This window comes from Oryzias latipes, chromosome 21 (assembly GCF_002234675.1).
Source record: "Oryzias latipes chromosome 21, ASM223467v1".
NCBI classification, from domain to species: Eukaryota; Metazoa; Chordata; class Actinopteri; order Beloniformes; family Adrianichthyidae; genus Oryzias; species Oryzias latipes.
Genome location: NC_019879.2, coordinates 430,652 through 450,696, shown reverse-complemented (window position 1 = coordinate 450,696; position 20,045 = coordinate 430,652). Strand labels below are relative to the sequence as shown.

Below are 20,045 nucleotides of genomic sequence, written 5' to 3'. Positions count from 1 at the left end.
GACGTCGATTTGTTCGTCATCCCATGCCGACCCAAACGTAAAATGGTTGCTATGGAGATAAAATTAATAGAAAAGCCGCCATTTTGAAAAAATTGGATTTTCTGTCAACTTAAAACATGTAACTTTTACCAATATGATACTCTTAAACAATGTGGTTTTTTGAGTCAGTTGATGATGCTGATGCTAGCACTTTCAGCCATTTTAGCATCATCTTCAAATTTTCAACAGTACATCCATTTTTTCAACAATTTCAGCTTTCATGCTTAACTCCGTCTACAAATTTTGACCTGTTTTGGTCATTCTACTTTTACAATGTTCACCTTTGACTTGTGGTCCTTTAACTTTTCAAAATATTTCAGGATTTTGCAGGCAGTTCAGCCATTTTTTTTGAACAATTTCAGCTTTCATGCTTAACTCCTTCTACAATGTTTGACCTATTTTAGACATTCTACTTTTACAATGTTCAGCTTTTTCATCATATTTCTGCTTTCATTCAGCAATACAGCATTCAACCCTGCATTTTCTTCTGGAAATGCAGCTCCTTCTAGTTTATTTTTTTTATTCTTTACACCTATCTTCCGCCGTTTTTCGCCGCTTAACTCCTTCTACAATTTTTAACCGATTGTAACCATTCAACTTTTAAAATGTTCAGCTCTTTCTGCTTATTTGTGCTATGACTTTTGGTTTTTCAAATCCTTTTACTTTTTAAGATATTCCAGGTTTTCCGGGAATTTTTGCTCCATTGAAATACATGGAGAATTTTTCGTTCAGAAGTTCACAGTTAAACTCCTTCTACAATTTTTCACCTATTTTAACCGTTCGACTATGAAAATGTTCAGCTCTTTCATCTTATTCTAGCTATGACATTTTGGTTCTTCAAATCTTTGAACTTTTCCAGATATTCCCGGATATTCCTGAATTTTCCAATCTTTTTGCTCCATTGGCCACACCTCTGCTTCTTTAAACAATTGTAACTTTAACATTCTTTTGGCTAGAGACACCGTTCAAATATTGAAATGTTCACAAGGTTTTGGACTTCAACATAAGGTTCAAAATTATTATGGGATGGCAACACCACCTACAGTTTGGCGGCCATTTTGTGCCAAAATGTGAGGCAATTTTAAACTTCTTCAAACTTTCACCTATTTCTACCATTCTACTATTACAATGTTCAACCCTTTCAGCTTATTCCTTTCAGCTATGACTTTTGGTCCTTCAAATCTTTGAACTTTTCCAGATATTCCCGGATATTCCCAGATTTTCCAATCTTTTTGCTCCATTGGCCACACCTTTGCTTCTTTAAACAATTGTAACTTTAACATTCTTTTGGCTAGAGAAACCGTTCAAATATTGAAATGTTCACAAGGTTTTGGATTTCAACATAAGGTTTAAAAATTATTATGGGATGGCAACACCACCTACAGTTTGGCGGCCATTTTGTGCCAAAATGTGAGGCAATTTTAAACTTCTTCAAACTTTCACCTATTTCTACCATTCTACTATTACAATGTTCAACCCTTTCAGCTTATTCCTTTCAGCTATGACTTTTGGTCCTTCAAATCTTTGAACTTTTCCAGATATTCCCGGATATTCCCAGATTTTCCAATCTTTTTGCTCCATTGGCCACACCTTTGCTTCTTTAAACAATTGTAACTTTAACATTCTTTTGGCTAGAGAAACCGTTCAAATATTGAAATGTTCACAAGGTTTTGGACTTTAACATAAGGTTCAAAATTATTATGGGATGGCAACACCACCTACAGTTTGGCGGCCATTTTGTGCCAAAATGTGAGGCAATTTTAAACTTCTTCAAACTTTCACGTATTTTAATCCTTCTACTATTACAATGTTCAACCCTTTCAGCTTATTCCTTTCAGCTACGACTTTTAGTCTTTCAAATCTTTGAACTTTTCAAGATATTCCAAGATTTTCCAGGATTTTCCAAGATTTTTGCTTCATTTAAATACATGGAGAATCCTTGAAAACCTTTGTTGCTTTCAAGCATTATAACTTTAACATGCTTTCAGCTATAGGCACTGTTCAAATATAGAAATGTTCACAAGGCTTTGGACTTCAATATACGTTTTGAAATTATTATGGGATGGCAACACAACCTACTGTTTGGCGGCCATTTTGTGCCTAAACGTGAGGCGTTTTTAAACTTCTGTTTTTAACCATTTTACTATTGAAATGTTCAACTCTTATAGCTTATTCCTTTAAGTTATGAATTTTGGTCTTTCATATCCTTGAAATTTTCAAGATATTCCAGGAAATTCCAGGATTTTACAGGAGCTATGCTCCATTTAAATACAAGCATAATCCTTGAAAACCTTTGTTTACTTTAACCATTGTAACTTCAACATGCTTTCAGCTAGAGACACCGTTCAAACATTGAAATTTTCACAAGGCTTTTGATTTCAGCATTGGTTTTGAACTTATTATGGGATGGCAACACAACCTACGGTTTAAATGCCATTTTGTGCCAAAATGTGAAGCAATTTTAAACTCCTTCAAACTTTCACCTATTTTAACCACTCTACTATTTCAATGTTCAACTCTTTCAGCTTTGGGCCATAAAATACGGTTAGAAATCATTATGGGATGTCGACACAACCTACTGTTTGGTGGCCATTTTATGACAAAATATGAAGCAAATATTGCAATAAACTTCATCCATGGCTGGAACAGAACATATTAAAATTCACTGGATCTGGACATATAAGGAATGTGGGCGTGGTTAGCCAACAAACTTCGTTGCTAAGGACGTCCAAAGGTTTACTTTTTCCGATTTGTCTGAAACTGACGTCGATTTGTTCGTCATACCCAGGCGACCCAAACGTAAAATGGTTGCTATGGAGATAAAATTAATAGAAAGCCGCCATTTTGAAAAAAGTGGATTTTCTATCAACTTAGAACATGTAGCTTTTACCAATATGATACTCTCAAACAACGTGTTTTTTGGAGTCAGTTGATAATGCTGATTCCAATGCTAGCACTTTTAGCCATATTAGCATTATCTTTACATTTTCAACAGTTCAGCCATTTTTTAACAATTTCAGATTTAATGCTTAACTCCTTCTACAAACTTTGACCTATTTTAACCATTCTACTATTACAATGTTCAACATTTTCATCTTATTCCTGCTAGGACTTTTGCACCTTTAACTTTTCAAGGTTTTTCCAGAACAGTTAAGCCATTTCTTCAGCTAATTCAGCTTTCATTCAGCAGTACAGCATTCAACCCTGCATTTTCTTCTGGAAATGCAGCTTCTTCTAGTTTCTATTTATTGTTCTGACCATTGTGTCACTTTTTTATTTTGCCTACTGTTGTTCATTTTTTCTATTCTTATGTTTTATGTCACACATTAGCACCGCAGCAAATTCCTATTCTGTGAATCTGCTCTGTTCACAGCAAATGGCAATAAATACTCCTTGAAATGCCAACACAGAAATGTTTTATTAGAATTGATCTATTTTTTGTTTTCTCCTGTGAAAACAAATACACTGCTATCCAAAGCTGGGGGGGTCACGGCCTTTTGTTTTGCTAATTTAACTCCGTTGATGAAGAGGACTTCTTAGGTGTGTTCTGGATCCAAACTTTTCCAACAGTAGTCATAAAGAAACCCTTAAAATCCTCATTTTTTCATTTATTAAAAGACCCAATCCAAGGAAAATGGTGTTTTAACATTGACAAAGCCTTTTGGTTAAGAAGTCCAGATGACAACCTTTAAACCTGCTACTGTGGGGTTTTTAACATGTTTTTGTAGCAGAACATACATGAAGAAAATAGGATTAAAACTGCATTATTGCTTTATTCAAATTGTTGTGAATTAGGAGCAGATGCAAAAATCTGCAAGAATGCAGTTTTGATATTTCTGCCACCACATTGGCAGGAATATATGGCCAAAAAGTGTCACAACTTTGAGATCTAAGTTTCCAAAAACAACACAGACTTTCTGATTTTGCCTAAAAACAGCAAAATCCTAATTAAAAGTCGACTGGGAACACCTTAAAAATAGATCAACAGATGATCGGAGTGGCAGGTCACTCTTTTCCTGACCTTCGTTTGTCCATGGATGGTTCTGGAGGAGCATTTCAGGGCGAGAACGTCAACAGGAGACTACAAAGGTCAGCCTCTGACATGATAACAGACACCAAGGCTCACTTTCCAGGAAGCAGAACGCTGGTACTCACGTTGGTGTGTCTGCGGGACTTGGCATAGGTGCTGATGCAGGCAGCGATGTCTTTGGACACGCAGCGCTCGTGCACTGTGTACTTGCATACTGAAGGAAGTAAGAGGGAAGAAAACAGCAAAAGGTTACATTCAGCTTGATCCACTGAAAGACAACAACATGAAGTAAATGGTAGCCGCTGTGGGAAATGTCTGCTTTTGCTGAAAAGCTGTAATTGAAACACTTTAGCAGAGAAGAACTGACCTGAAAAGGCTAAAGTGTAGGAAAGACACTGAAAATCCCAAAGCTAGACGGCAGAAACAGTTAGACTGCCAAAAATTATTAACAGAAACACCCTTGGCAAAAGCCTGAATGCTCCTAATGCTGATAAATGACACGGCCATGCAGATAGGGGGTGCCGGCAGACGGCGTGGGGGCTCACAGGAGCAGCAGAGGCCCTGCTTGCGGACGCCCAGCAGCACAGTGTGGCAGAAGTTACAGTAGGCCGGTTTGTTGAAGTGCTTCAGGCGCCAGACGTGCTGCCCGTCCTCCTGCACGTTCTGCAAGAACACCCCGAAGACAACCCCCCCACAACAGACATCACCTCTCTCCTTCTTCTGTGAAGACGTTTCACCACACTATGAGGTTCGTATAATAAGAATAATCAAAGCTTTTAGAACACGACATAGAAGGACTGATCAAAGCTGTCTGAAGCCACACCTTTCTTCACATACACTATGTCTAAAACTCCACCCCATGTTTACAGGATCAGGTTCTTGAGAGAAACTCAGCATTGATCCTCCTCCAAACACGGCGAGCGGCGTTCATGACAAAGAGGTTCATTTTGGTTTCACCTGATCACATGACCTTCTCCCAATCCTCCTCTGGATCATCCAGATGGTCTCTGGAGCTCTGCAGGATCTGAATCCTTTATGACGTCACGTGTTACCATGGTAACCGTTGTTACCGATTGTCTCCGTGTTTGTCTGGACTGTATGTTTAACGTTCCCTTGATCATTTGTTCCAACACACACACAACCACACAACCACACATATACACACACATATATACATGCACAGACACACGCACACACACGTGCACACACACACACACACCGTCTCCATGCCCAGCAGCACCAGTAAAGGGATAGTGGTGAGGCCCCCCCGAATCCACTCCTCCAGAGTGACGGTGCCGTCGTGGTCGTAGTCGATCTCCTCCATCATTTCCTTCAGGATCTGAGGAGCAGAAAGGAGGAGTCTGAGCTCCTTCAGTCACAGCAGGTCCACTCATTCCTGTCTTCATAGTATTTTCAGGACCTACACACCAACTAATTATGTTTAAATGCTGTCAGTGAGGAAGAAGCATGAGGCTCCTCCCTTTCTTGTTCTACAGACGTTTATTATGATCAGCTGTTCCACTAAGTCTATTGGCAGTAATCTGATAACCAGGAGTAATCAGACTACTGCCAGTGTGTCCTCTAAGGAGTCTGGTTGCATGCATGGGTCCAGAATGGTGTGAACGCAACGTACCAAGTCTTTCTACTTTTTCCAAGGCCCAAAGCGCCTTAGTGACTGTTCATTCACACTGATGGAGGGAGAGCAGCTGGGTGCTAGCCAGGTGACCCACAGACACTTTGACTCACGGGAAAACCTCTTCAGATCAGAGGTGTTTATGGAGGTGAGACTTCCGTGCTGAATGCTAACTTGCTGTTCCGTGTGTCGTCTACGTGTGATTTTCACGGAGCGGACTTTAAGACGTGGCAGATAAATGCTACAGAATGAATTCATAGGACATTAACCAAAACTGTTTTGATAAATATAATAACAGACACTTTATTAGTAGTGTCTTTGTAACATTACAGAGCCTGTGTTGAGCTGAAAAAAGCCCCCCCCCTTCGTGAGAAAATCTTTACTATCAATGACAAGATTCCAAAAATGATCCTGTTTTTAGGCAGTTTTTGTTCTGATTTCCTGTCAAAATGAATCAACTGGAGGCAGAATCAGAGGAGGGGGGGGGGGGGGGGGCTTCTTCTGTCCATCTGCTCCCCTTCAGTGAATCCGTCCCCGTTTTCTCAGCAATTCAATTCAATTTTATTTGTATAGCCCAAAATTACAACAACAGTCGTCTCGATGGACTTTAAAGTAAAACATGAACTCAAAAGGATCACAAATACAAAGAGTTCAATAGGAAAATACTAAAATGAACTAACAAACTGACTAAACTATACTGGCATCCCTGCCCTTAGACCCCCCTTCACGAAGGAAAAACTCCCAAAAAACCGGATTCTGGAAAAAACGAAGAAACCTCAGGGGTGCCCACATGAAGGAGGGATCCTCCCCCAGGACGGACAGGCGATTTACCAGAACTCTTAGAGAAGAATTAACTTATCTAAATCTACAACTACATGTATAAAAGTCCAGCAGACGAGCTTCATCCAGCTGTGGTTGTGAGGACAGTCAAAGGCGCGAGTCGAGCCGGAGACAGGAACCACAGCCAGGTGTAGGAGCAGGAGCAGAGACGAGGTAAACGGTCAGGAACTGGAGCACGGATGAACCAACTGGAGTCTGGAAGCACTCCCACTCCCCAGGAGGGGAGAGGAAAAGAGGGACAATACATGAATCGCACTGCACCAAACAGAGGCATGGAGAACTAAATGATGAATTATGGTCAAGAATAGAGGAGAGGAAGGGTAGAAGTAGAAGAGAAAAGAGGACAGAACCCCAGAGCACCATAGTTACCCCAGCTTCAACTTCTAGCAGCCTTTTAAAACAGTTATTGTTATTAATTTTAATTTAAACTCATTAACATTGAGTTAAATAATCTCTGAATACTAACTAGTCTGACAATAATCCTGTCCACAGAGGAATGTTTTCAGTCTAACTTTGAATGTAGAAACTGAGTCGGCCTCTCTTCCATGAGCTGGGAGTTTATTCCATAAAACAGGGGCTTGGTAGCTAAACGCTCTACCTCCAACTAAGGGTGCTCCGATTGATCGGTCGCCGATCATAATCGGCCGATTATAGCTTTGGGATGTTTGATCGGCCGTCTCTATAAAGGCCGATCCAGAAAAGCCGATCAGATGACGCAAAACTCGCGAGACGATTTTTTTACTGCTGCTAAAAATGGCTTCACCGGTCTGGCAATTCTACGTGGTGTGCGAAAAAGATAATACATTAGCAATCTGCAACGTGTGTACCAAGCAAATCCCACGAGGCGGAAAGCACGCAAAACATTTTAACACCACCAACCTCATCAGACATTTGAAGGTTAGTCACGTAAAGGAATATGAGCAGTTTTCAAAGTTAGCTAGCGCAAAGAGAGAGCGAGACAGTTCAGCAACTCAAGCGCCACTCACTCAGCTGTCAGTAACAGAGACATTTCAAAGAAGCAACCCTACAGCAGGGACAGTAAGAAGCATAAAGAGATATCAGACAAAATAATGGAATTCATTTGCCTAGATCACCAGCCTCTGTCTGTTGTGGAAGACGAAGGGTTCCAGCGACTCATGTCCTATTTAGATTCACGTTACACTCTGCCAGGGCGTAAATATTTCAATAACCAATGTCTGACTGACTTAAAACAATATTTTGGCTATAGCCTTTTTTGTTGCAGTTTTAAAAGTAGCCTAAAGCTAAATTTAAAGACTCAGATGTTATGTCTTATCTTATTTTATTTATATATTCTCCAGGAAAGTTGTATTAGTCAAGTCCTAAGTTGTTCCTAATAACCAAACACATGCTGCTAAGTTAATTTGTTGGAAATGTTGCTTCCAAATAAATACACAGTTGGGATCGGTGATCGGCCCCAAAAATCCTGATCGGAGCACCCCTACCTCCAACCGTTGAATCTTTGGTCCAGACGACAGGTGACGGACTGAAACCCCTCGTCTCATTGTGGCGATTTTCAGCAGGAAAACACAAACGACTCATTTGGGATTGAAAATCCAACATTTCATAGACGGCGTGAAAACGCCAAAAGCAGAAGCAAAGATGGATTAGAAATCAATGCAGGAGTTTCTTAACCCCTTGTGCTAACCTATGACCCCCCCTTCCATTGAGGTGTTCTCCCTACCATGACAAAGGTGGATAAAGGTGGAAAGATTTCATGTAATCCATGGACACCAGTGAAGATCACAAATCATTGAAGAAAAAAGGTTCAGAGCACTGTCTAGTGGGTCTAGATGACCCAACTCCCAACGGTAAAGTGCCTAGGATAGCACAAGGGCTACAAAAACAGTTTTTATTGGATGTTTTCATGATGATGTGACTTCCTCTCTGTCTGCATTTAACATAATATCATTTTAAAATAACACCTATAGTTTTTCTTTGTAAAATATTGGAATCTTTTTGTCGGTAGATTTTTTATCTACCAGTCAACTTGTCTGGTGAATAAAAATTGAGATTTTGGTTTGTGGTTGTTACTTTAAACTTGGAGCATCAAACCACAAACAGGCTTCTGCTCCCAGAAATGTTCTGCTGTCATTTGTCAGCTAATCTCATTTTAATCCAATTGTTGTGTGAAGCGGCTCTCTAAACACAGTGAGAGTGTGAGAATGAGTCAGTGTGTGTGTAACAGGTGTGCGTGTGTCTAACTGTGAGCATGCATGTGTGTGAGTGTGTGTGTAAACGTGTATCTGCTCACCGGCCGCAGCTCTGTTGAATCCCAGTCCAGGTACTCGGCCACGTGGACCATCTGGTTGATGATGCGGTCCAGCTCCTGCAACAGATCAGGAGTGAGAGATCCTCCAGAATGCAGGACGCTGGGAGGAGGCGGGGTCAGAACAGAGAGAGCTCCTCACCGAGCTGTCCAGAAGTCCGTTCCCGTCTGTGTCGTAGAGCCGGAACATGACTGCAAGGAGAACGGAAACTAGTGCCGAGCCTGATGGACCAGCATGTTCTGCTGATGTCAAATATCAGCGACGTAACAGGATGACGGCGTCCGTCAGTGTCTCTGCTTGTTCTTTTGGTGGGTTCATTTTGCTCGTCACAGATGCATTTACAGTTTCAGTTAAAATGTGTCTACAGCGAAAACGGAAGACAGATTTTTTGCAAAAGGTTTTAAAGGCTGAGAGACCCAGAAATGAACGGAACCGCTCTCATCATCACAGGTGGAAGGTGAGGGTTTCAGGACTGTTCATCCTCCAGAAGAACTGCATCCGCCCCCTGTATGTTTGTTAAAACAAGTACATATCAGATCTGCATTCTCAAGATTCTGATGGTGGCTTAAAAGCTGACATGTTCAGTGTTTAGAAGAACCATTCCTCATCATTTCTCTGCACTTCTGCCTCATTTGACCATCTCATTAGATCTCAGATTTGGTTGTTGTTTTGCAGACATCAGTAAATGCAGGCAGATGACGGTCTGATCAGAGCCAGAAGTCTAGAACGTGTTTAAGCTCTGATAAAAAGTTGGGCCATTCAGCTTTTGGTTTTTCTGATTTTCTCCAAAGGTTTTTTTGGAATGACAGACTAATCATTTCTTGAAATGAAAAAAGCGTGCAGTGCTTTCACTCCTTCAACCTGCCTGAGGATGTCAGGACGTAACCAATCAGCTGCAGCTCAGTCGGTGTGTTTTGGAGAAAAGAGCAAGGATGCTGAAAATGAGGAACCAGAAACAGGTCTCCGAATCCTAAGCACATCTGATCTTCAGGCAGATCAGTCGACTTCAACCCAGACGGGACGACTAGTTTCTGCAGCTGTCACTCACATTCCAGCTTGTCCTCCGGCCTCCCCCTCTCCAGCAGTGAAAGGTAGCAGACGATGTCTTTGAGCAGGACCACCTGGGGAGGAGTGTGGGGGCCCTGGGGCGAGGGGCTCCTGCTCAGCGGCAGATGCTTCTCATTGTGGCTCGTTTCTGTCAAAGTGTGACATACATGTTAGAAGTTTCCTTCATGTAGACGGTCCCTGTGTGTGAATGCATGAAGAACAGAGTGTCAGCATCCCGTCCTGAAACAGAACCGGTCAGCAGCGGGGGGGTCACAGGGAAAATCATGGCAACACGGCAGAGTCTGTAAGGAGGATTGTTTTTAGAAAGACTGAAATGTTCTACACATTGGGTGTAAGTGTCACTGAAAAGGTTACAAGATTGGTTGATTTTTGGTTTAAAGGAGGAAATACCTTTGGTTGAAAATTGTGTTATTAAAATGTGTAAATTGTGTTTTATTTGATTTTATGCTGTTTAGTACTAAGTTATATTGCAATGTTATATGAAGTTGTGTATAACGCCAATAACGCGAGAGTTCCTGAGAACTCGCGGGATTTGATATTGGGCTGAGGAGTTTATTCTCACATCATAATCGACTTTGAACCAATGTCCATGCAAAAAGGCAGCTTGGAAAAGGAGTCAACCAGCTGTGAAAAGTTCTATACAGACTGGTAATTCATCGAAGACCTCCCAAGTGACAGGCAGCCACGAGGTGGTTAACTTGTTATATATTTTCTGGTAAAACTGTAAATGTCAAGTCTAACGGTTTTTGTACAACTCTGTTATGTAGTTTTCACGACGTTAAATGAAGTGAAGACCTTAAAATGCGCCTGTTCTCGACAATACCGTGTCCAGCATTGTCATTGAAGAGGAACAGTGAAGAAAACAAGACCCACAACCCAAGAAACACAAAACATTTGATGCTTTCCATCGAACATGCCAGTGTGACGTCTCTCCACAAGGGGGCGCCATCTGACTGTTACTGAGCAGATGCCGTTTCCAGCTTTGGAGAAGCTGTAGCAATCATGTTTATGAGCATGTCCTGCAGTCACAGCCGTCTGACCAGCTGATGCACCCTGACAAGGGCCACGATCACACACCCATACACAAAAGAGGAACCAATGAACCCATGAAGCATGTGTTTGGACGGCGGGAGGAAGCCGGAGAAAACCCACGCATGTACGGGGAGAACATGCATACTCCACACAGTAAGGCCCCCATTGGTGTTCTGGTTCAGGTCCTCCAGCCGGGTCTATGCTAATGATGTAATGCTATCTAAATGCTTCCATACATTCTAGACATTTTTATTACACGTCATCACGTTCTGTGTATTAGTTAATGTTTTTCAAATTGTCTATCATTTATTTAGTGTTCAGATCTAAAGTTTCCATTCAGTTTCAGTTTGCTCTGAGTTTCCTCAGTCTGCTGAGAATGAAACAAAACGGCTACTGTCGGGCATTGCACAATGTAAACAAAGTCACGGAGCAACGATGAGACACAGCAACTTATTGTAATGTGGTCAGATGAATGCAGACTCATTAAAACAGATTTTAACGTGATACACATTGATTCTCATTGTCCTCCACCGCACCCAAGTAAAACTTGTTTCTGATGTTGATACAGAAGTTCAACATTGGTCAGCAAAATTTGAAGTTTGTATCCGTGAACTATCCCAACAAGGACTGTGGGACTTCCATTATTCTTCCTCCCGTTCCGTGTCACAAGCGCACCCTGGATCTTTTTCTAACCCATGGTATAGAGATCAACCAGCTGAGTGTCCTTCCTCTTAACCCCATCATTTCTGATCACTTTCTGATTACCTTCCAGCTTACACTGGAACATCCTTCTGCCCCAATGAATAAGAAACAGCTTAGAAGAACCTTAACTGACCGTTCTGTGTCTGAGTTTAAACACACAGTTCAGCCAGTACTTAGTGATATTCTGAGAAAATACTCTGAGTCCAGCTCCCATAGCATCAGTCCTAGTATAAATGACCACTTTGTTAATGATGCCTTACAAGCCCTCAGGAGTACACTCGATGTTGTTGCCCCCCTGAAACCTAAGTTCGTCAGACAAAACCCAGTAGCACCGTGGTTTAACGCTGAAACTCGTTCTCTTAAATAAGAAACCCGTAAGTTGGAAAGAGAATGGCGCCGCTCCGGTTCAGAGCAGTCTCTGGATATCTGGAAACATAGCCTATTAAATTATAAAAAAGCTCTGCGTAGAGCTAGAAGCCAGTACTATTCAACCTTAATATCAGAGAATGGAAACAATCCAAGATTTCTTTTTAGCACTATAGCTAAATTAACTCGCAGTCAGAGCTCAGTAGAACCACATGTTCCTGTTTCTCTCAGCTCTGATGATTTTCTTACATTTTTCGACAGTAAAATCTCAAATATTAGACATAAGTTAAATCAAGTTATTCCTACTATCAGCCCAGAACAGGCTGAAGCGGTAGAAATGGAGGCATCCATAGAAACCTCTGTAACATTAGACTGCTTCACTGCTGTGGATCAAGCGGAAATAACATCAGTTATTACGTCCTCCAAATCCTCAACTTGTCTGTTAGACCCAATTCCCACTAGACTTTTTAAAGAAACTTTTCCCCTAATTAATGATCCCATATTAACAATGATAAATGCCTCTCTGGAAACGGGTTACGTGCCACAGTCTTTTAAATATGCAGTTGTTAAACCTCTTCTGAAAAAGCCCAGTTTGGATCCTAGCATCTTGGCCAACTATAGACCGATATCAAACCTGCCCTTTATTTCTAAAATCCTAGAAAGAGTTGTAGTTAAGCAGCTTTACTGCCACCTACAGGACAACAGCCACTTTGAAGACTTTCAGTCGGGGTTTAGACCTCACCACAGTACGGAAACTGCACTAGTTAGAGTCTCTAATGACTTGTTATTGGCCTCAGAAAAGGGACTACTTTCTATTCTGGTCCTGTTGGACCTCAGTGCAGCCTTTGACACTATCGACCACGGTATTTTACTCCATAGATTAGAGCAGGACATAGCCCACAGAGGCAATTGAATCCTTTCTTAATCCAATATGAACCTGCTATGTTCATACAAAGATGCTGATATGAAACACCATCAGTAGTTGGTAAATATACTGGGTTCATATGTTTGTAAATCTGACTGTGAAAAAGTCAATGACGTTTTTGTAAATGTGCTAGCAGGGTGCACACACCTGTTAAAGTTTCAAGGTGAAACAACAAGCTCAGCAAAAATGTTTATTTCTGCAAAGAAAAGACTGTTAGTGTCGTTTCTGCACAGGGAACTGTACAAAGACAGCAAGTTAGACATGTCTCTGAAAAAGCAACCAATCAGAAACCACTATGGAAGGCGGGGCATCATCTGCCTCTGCTGATGGACTTGACAGTCAAAGAATTTTGGTGTTGAGTTTCTGCATGCAGACCAGAGGGCGGTTCTCAGGTGTTGAAAGGGAAATCTTTAAATGATTGAATTAAACAGAGCATTGACAGTTCCCCCAGGATCTGTCAGTAGTACACAGACAGCCTCTGTGTACTCTGACTTTGTCAAGTGTATTCCCACAGGAAGTGTGTTGTTGTTTGTCCCTCCATCTGTGTTCTCAGCTGCTCCGCCATGAGAGGGGTTGGTTCCACACCGAGAGCCGTCTGTGCTTTCACTGTGATCGGTCAAGGCCTCCAAAGTTCAGACTTCTCTGACAACTTCTGCCTGTAAGAGTGATTCTTCCCCTGCAGGTTATGTAGGTTTGGTTTGGCTGTTGCTGTGTGACAGAAAAAGCTGTGAGCAGCATTATTCTCTCTATCCTTTTTTCTCACATCCTTGACCACCAGAAGAATCTCTGGCAGCTCTCAATATGTATGCTGTGACGTCACATTCTCCAGGAGAGGAGAAAGATGCAATAGTCCCACATGCTCCAGCTCGTGAGGCCTTCAGATTCAACCAAGATTCCTCATAGTAGTTTAGCCGTCAGGTGGACCAACTGCCGCAGTAACAGAAAAGGCCAGCAGATTAAAATCTGTAAGATTTCATCTGGAATGAGGCGTTTGTGCAATAAAATCTGCTGGTGTTTCAGAGAAGAGCAGGCAATGGTAACCACCCAACACACAGCCATTGGAGGAGCGCATCGGCCCTTATGCTATCTAGCCCAGGGGTCGGCAACCCATGGCTCTGGAGCCACATGTGGCTCTTTCATCCATCTGTTGTGGCTCCCTGTGACTTTGGAAAATAATGAGTCTTTTATAATAATTAAATTTTATTTCAGTTTGTTCATTTTTCATGGCATTTCAAAGCCGCTGATGGCTCCATTCGAAGCGCGAGCCACGTAAAAAACAGCTTCGTAATGAGCTCATATTTATCGGGCGAGACCTGCAGAGCTGATAGCAGGGAGAGGCACACTGGGCGGCTTCAATAAACTCTCCGATCTTCTGCCAGGAACTTGACGTGCCGCGGGGCAGAGACCAACTCGCTGATGACAGACTGAGAGTTCGCGCCAGTGTTGCCAGATACAGACACAGTTTTCCAGCCCAAAAGTCATCTGAAAACCGCCAGACCCAGCCAAAAACCGCCCAACACAGCTTTTGTCGATGGTTTTTTTTCCGTACTGGACTGATTTAGCAAAATAAAAGACTTTTCTAAATAAAAGATAGTTCAGACTAATAATAAAATGTGTACAATATTGAATATTTCTTCAGCGGGCCGCCCTCTTCCATTCATTTTCTTAACCCGCTCTATCCCCGCTATAACCTGCGTCCGGCTCTTTCATCCTTGTGCGGCGCTGGAGCGCCCCGACTACCGTATTTAGCGCTCTCTGTGTAGTCTCAGCTGCAGAGGATATGAACAGGTGAACAGGTAGAGAGGAAAAGCAGGTAGAGAGGCGGAGGAGGGGCTTTGGCTTCAAACTCTGTCAGAGATGCAAACACGGGCGTCAGATTCAGACGCAGCTTTCCCTGCAGGAGTTGAAGCAGAGACTTTCTCTGGGATGATTTTATGAACTCAAACATGGAAACATGATTACCAAGTAGAACTCTTCAAAATAATAAACCTGATCTCTCCACATTCTCCGTGTCTACCATGCATTGAGAAACACATCGCTCCAAGCAGCGATCAGACCAGAACCAGTAGCTCCTCCCACACGCGGTATCATCCTTTAAAGAACACAATGTGCATTCGCAGCGACGTATGCTTCAGACAATGTCCGATTGGCCAATCTACATGTCAATCAAGTCCTGTACTTCTCAGTGAGGATTTTGATTGGCTGGTGGATTTTTAAGAAGTACTTTTTTTATCTTTTCTGGCCCGCGATCTACACTCATGTCCTTGAAGATCGACGTAATGAGCAACCTTGATATAATATATACATGCATAATATATATAATGATGTCAAAACGGGTTGTGGCTCCGGGTGCTTTCTTTTTTATTAGGGGCGGTCCCAAATGGCTCTTTGAGTAAAAAAGGTTGCCGACCCCTGGTCTAGTGGGTCTAGATGACCTAATAATAAAACAATGTAGATTAGAAGACAAGCATGAAGTTTGTTCCTACATGAAAACTAAAACATAAACCAAGTTTTAATTCAATTGAAAATTCAAACATCTCCAGTCACACAGAACAGGACGTCCACATGGACTGTCCCACTGGAGACACTTCAGTTAACATCAGCACACACGAGGAATCAACAAAATGAAGTTTTCTGTTTGGGGGTTTCGATCCCCCAGCAGGATCTGTACATCCAGCTTTATGTTTTTTTAGATTTCCTTCCAAACTCTCATCACTGCTGAGTCGCTACTGAGCTGCAGATGAGGAGCAAACCCAAGTGAGCCGTTTATGACAGAAAGGAATAGAATACTGCATCTATTATTCATTTTTCAGGTGGTAGTTTAACATTGAAAAGAGTTTCATTTGGTCCAATTAGACAGAAAAACGACACCGTTTTCAGTAAAAACCCCAAAAGTTATTTATTTATTTAATTTTTTTTTAACTTGTCCTGTCCAACAGCTGGGCAGACAGATGAGAGCTGAGGGCCTCTTGTGTTGGACATATTTTACTTTAATAAGAGGGGTTATTAATCTTCAGACAAACCAAAGGTATGTCTGAATAAACCCCTTTTGTAATTGAGGCCAAACTTTATTAATTTCAACCATGTTTGAAAATCTTTGGTGTTGGACCGGACGGAAAAGGAAAGAAGGGAAGAAGAGGGAGGGATGTCGGGGGGGGGTAGTGAGAGGGGGGGGGGGGGGGGGTAAGACCATGAAGCAGCATAGAGCAGGCAGGTTTACTGGTTGTTTATCGTTACGGGACAGTTCAAATGTAGTACAAAAAGGGCGGGGCCTGTTCACACACACTCAAATGTTATCAACACACCTGCTAGCTGCAAAACTGTCCACCTGTCGACATGTACACAAAACAGATAGTGTTCACGAACGCATACCTATGCCTTTAAACCAACTAGTGTGAAATATTTTATTCATTCAATCATGCAAACTATTAGTGCAAAGGTGAGCTAACACCTGTGCTCAAGTGAGTGTTTATGTTCTTCTAAAATGGATGGTGGAACGTGAAAAGAAGGAGGAGGAGCGCCCAGCCACCCCCACACCCAGACCCCCGCAGCAGCGGCAGCCGGAATTCCCCCAACGCCACACGGGAACAGGCAGGGAACAACCGCCCCCCGGGCGACCAAGACCGCCACCCAGGCCAGGGCCAGCAGGACCGCCGCGAGGCCCCCAGAGCCAGAGAGCAGGGAGGCGAGGAGGGAAAGAGAGCGCCGCCCCAGCCCAGCCAGGAAAGCAGCCCCCCCGCCGCGCCGGAAGAGCCCAACGCAGGGCCCCACCGGAGAAGGACGCCCACAGCCCCAGACGAGCACCCCACCACCACCCAGGAGTTCCGGGCATACCCCCGCCCCAACCCCAGGTACGAGCCAGGACCCCCCAAGGGAGACCCGCTCCGCACTCCAGGCAGCCACCCACCCGGCCCACGGTTGGTCCAGGGAGGAGCAAGGCAGGGGCCCGCCGCCCCCGCCCAGGAGGGGGGAACCCCGGGGAAAAAAGGGTGGCCCACAAGGGGTGTTATAAATATGGCCGACGGGGCAGGGGGGGTTGACGGGTCGGGGTCTCCGCTGAGGCCATCGGCGGTTTCCCCGGCCGGTTGGCTGCCTCGGTCCCGTCGAGGCCTGACCAGAGCTCTTCTAGGGCCGGCGTTTGGGGGTGGGGGCCTGGGCTTGCTCCGGGGGGGGGCGGCGCTTTCTGGCTCCCCTCTCTCTGTGTGGGGGTGGTGGTGCTGGGCCTGGGGTGTCTGCGCCTCCGGGGGTGGGGCCCCAGGGCTGGGTGGGCCTGGCCCCCTTGCTGGGGGGGGGGGGGGGGGGGGACGGCTGTTTGACCACCGGGGGACAGTCTATCATCTGTCCCCAACTTACCCCCTTCCTCATATAACCTCATAATAGGGTGAGGGGGTGGGGGGCTTAGCCTGCGATGAGCCTTGGGGGGGGGGTTTACTAGGCAGTGGCCCCCCTCCTGTGGTTGCCGTATGGAGTGGGCCCCCCCTCTTTCGGTTTTATTTGCACCTTAGACATGTAGGGCTCTTGGTAGGGGGGGTGCTTGGACATCACTGCCAGCAAGCAGCGGATGTCCTCCTAGCACCCTACCCGCCAATTTTAACCGCACCTTAGACATTTAGGGCCCCTTGGTGGGGAGGATGAGGGGACGTCACTGTGAGTAATCAGGAGATGTCCCCTTAGTGCCCTACCCGCCAATTTTAACCGCACCCCCCTTAGTACACACACCCCTCCCCCCTCAATATATACATCCCAACATAAACACACACACATGCACACACACACTCTCTCAAACACACATACACGCACACACATTTTGCAAGGAAGGTGGGACCTAGGACCATCTGTCCCCTGCCTCTTCCCTGGTGGGGGGTACGGGCCCCTTTGCAACGGCGGCTGTGTCCCCGGGGTGCCGGCTTCCTGGGCCCAGCGGTGCTCTCTCCGCGCGGTGGGGGGGTTCACATTACATCTGAGCTGGGGGTGTTCGTGTCCCTGGGGGGTGGGTTCTGGTCCTTGCTCCTGAGTGCTGGGCCCCGCCAAATTTCCAACTTTGGCCGAGCCTGGTCAGGCCATATTTACAACACCCCTTGTGGGCCCTCTTTTTTCCCCGGGGTTCCCCCCTCCTGGGCGGGGGCGGCGGGCCCCTGCCTCGCTCCTCCCTGGACCAACCGTCGGCCGGGCAGATTGCTGCCTGGAGTGCGGAGTGGGTCTCCCTTGGGGGATCCTGGCTCGTACCTGGGGTTGGGGCGGGGGGATGCCCGGAACTCCTGGGTGGTGGTGGGGTGCTCGTCTGGGGCTGTGGGCGTCCTTCTCCGGTGGGGCCCTGCGTTGGGTTCTCCCGGCGCGGCGGGGGGGCTGCTCTCCTGGTTGGGCTGGGGCGGCGCCCTCTTTCCTCCGTGCCTCCCTGCTCTCTGGCTCTGGGGGCCTTGCGGCGGCCCTGCTGGCCCCGGCCTGGGTGGCGGGCTTGGTCGCCCGGGCGGCGGTTGTTCCCTGCCGGTTCCCGTGTGGCGTTGGGGGGATTCCGGCTGCCGCTGCTGGTGCGGTGGGGGTCTTGGGGTGGGGATGGCTGGGCACTCTCCCTCCTTCTTTTCACGTTCCACCATCCATTTTAGAAGAACATAAACACTCACCTGAGCACAGGTGTTAGCTCAACAGACTGAATGACTGAAATATTTCACACTAGTTGGTTTTAAGGCATAAGTATGCGTGTGAACACTATCTGTTTTGTGTACATGTCGACAGGTGGACATTTTTGCAACTAACAGGTGTGTTTATAACATTTGAGTGTGTGTGTGGACAGGCTCCGCACACACACTCCGCCCTTTTTTTTTTTTTTTTTTTTTTTTTTACATTTAAACCTTACCATAATGATTAACAACCAGTAAACTTGTTGCTTTATGCTGCTTCATGGTCTTATCCCCCTTCCCCTCCTATTATCACCCCCTACCCCCCCTCTCTCTAACGTCCCTCTCTTTTCTTCCCCTCTTTCCTTTTCCGTCCGGTCCAACACCAAAGATTTTCAGACATGTTTGAAATTAATAAAGTTTGGCCTCAATTACAAAAGGGGTTTATTCAGACATACCTTTGGTTTGTCTGAAGATTAATAACCCCTCTTGTTAAAGTAAAATATGTCCAACCCAAGAGGCCCTCAGCTCTCATCTGACTGCCCAGCTGTTGGACAGGACAAGTTAAAAAAATAAATAAATAAATAAATAAATAAATAAATAAATAAATATGGCCCGACCAGGCTCGGCCATGTTGGAAGTTTGGCGGGGCCCAGCGCTCAGGGGCAAGGACAAGGACCCACCCCCCAGGGACACGAACACCCCCGGCTCAGGTGTAATATGAACCCCCCCCACCGTGCGGAGAGAGCACCGCCGGGCCCAGGGAGCCGGCACCCAAGGGACACGGCCGCCATCGCCAAGGGGCCCGCACCCCCCACCAGGGAAGGGGTAGGGGACAGATGGACCCAGGTCCCACCTTCCTTGCAAAATGTGTGTGCGTGTATGTGTGTTTGAGAGGGTGTGTGTGTTTATGTTGGAATGTATATATTGAAGGGGGAGGGGTGTGTGTACTATGGGGGGTGCAGTTAAAATTGGCGAGTAAGGCACTAAGGGGACATCTCCTGATTACTTACAGTGATGTCCCCTCACCCTCCCCACCGAGGGGCCCTAAATGTCTAAGGTGCGGTTAAAATTGGCGGGTAGGGTGCTGGGAGGACATCTGTTGCTTGCTTGCAGTGATGTCCAAGCACCCCCCCTACCAAGGACCCTACATGTCTAAGGTGCAAATAAAACCGAAAGAGGGGGGCAACCATAGGAGGAGGGCCACTGCCAAGTAGCCCCCCCCCCAAGGTGCATCGCAGGCTAGACCTCTCCCACCCCCCTCACCCTAATATGAGGTTATATGAGGAAGGGGGTAAGTTGGGGACAGCTGGTAGACTGTCCCCCGGTGGTCAAACAGCTGTCCCCCAGCCCCCCCCCCCCCCCAGCAAAGGGGCCAGGGCCACCCAGCCCAGGGGCCCCACCCCCGGAGGCGCCGACACCCCAGGCCCGGCACCACCCACCCCACACAGAGAGAGAGGAGCCAGAAAGCGTCGCCCCCCCCGGAGCAAGCCCAGGCCCCCACCCC

General features: G+C 45.3%; 1 protein-coding gene across 1 annotated transcript in view; it reads right to left on the bottom strand.

Moving 5' to 3' along the window:
* LOC105356367 (diacylglycerol kinase beta) overlaps positions 1-10,969 on the bottom strand; it is a 123,571-nt gene extending 112,602 nt beyond the window's left edge. The window contains exons 1-6 of the mRNA XM_023950595.1: positions 9,879-10,969; positions 8,972-9,021; positions 8,815-8,889; positions 5,289-5,408; positions 4,615-4,732; positions 4,195-4,283 (exon numbers count right to left, since the gene is read on the bottom strand). Coding sequence (XP_023806363.1) covers positions 4,195-4,283; positions 4,615-4,732; positions 5,289-5,408; positions 8,815-8,889; positions 8,972-9,019 — 450 coding nt within the window. The 5' untranslated portion in view covers positions 9,020-9,021; positions 9,879-10,969. The remainder of the gene's footprint in view (positions 1-4,194; positions 4,284-4,614; positions 4,733-5,288; positions 5,409-8,814; positions 8,890-8,971; positions 9,022-9,878) is intronic.
* Between the last annotated feature and the right edge of the window lie 9,076 nt (positions 10,970-20,045).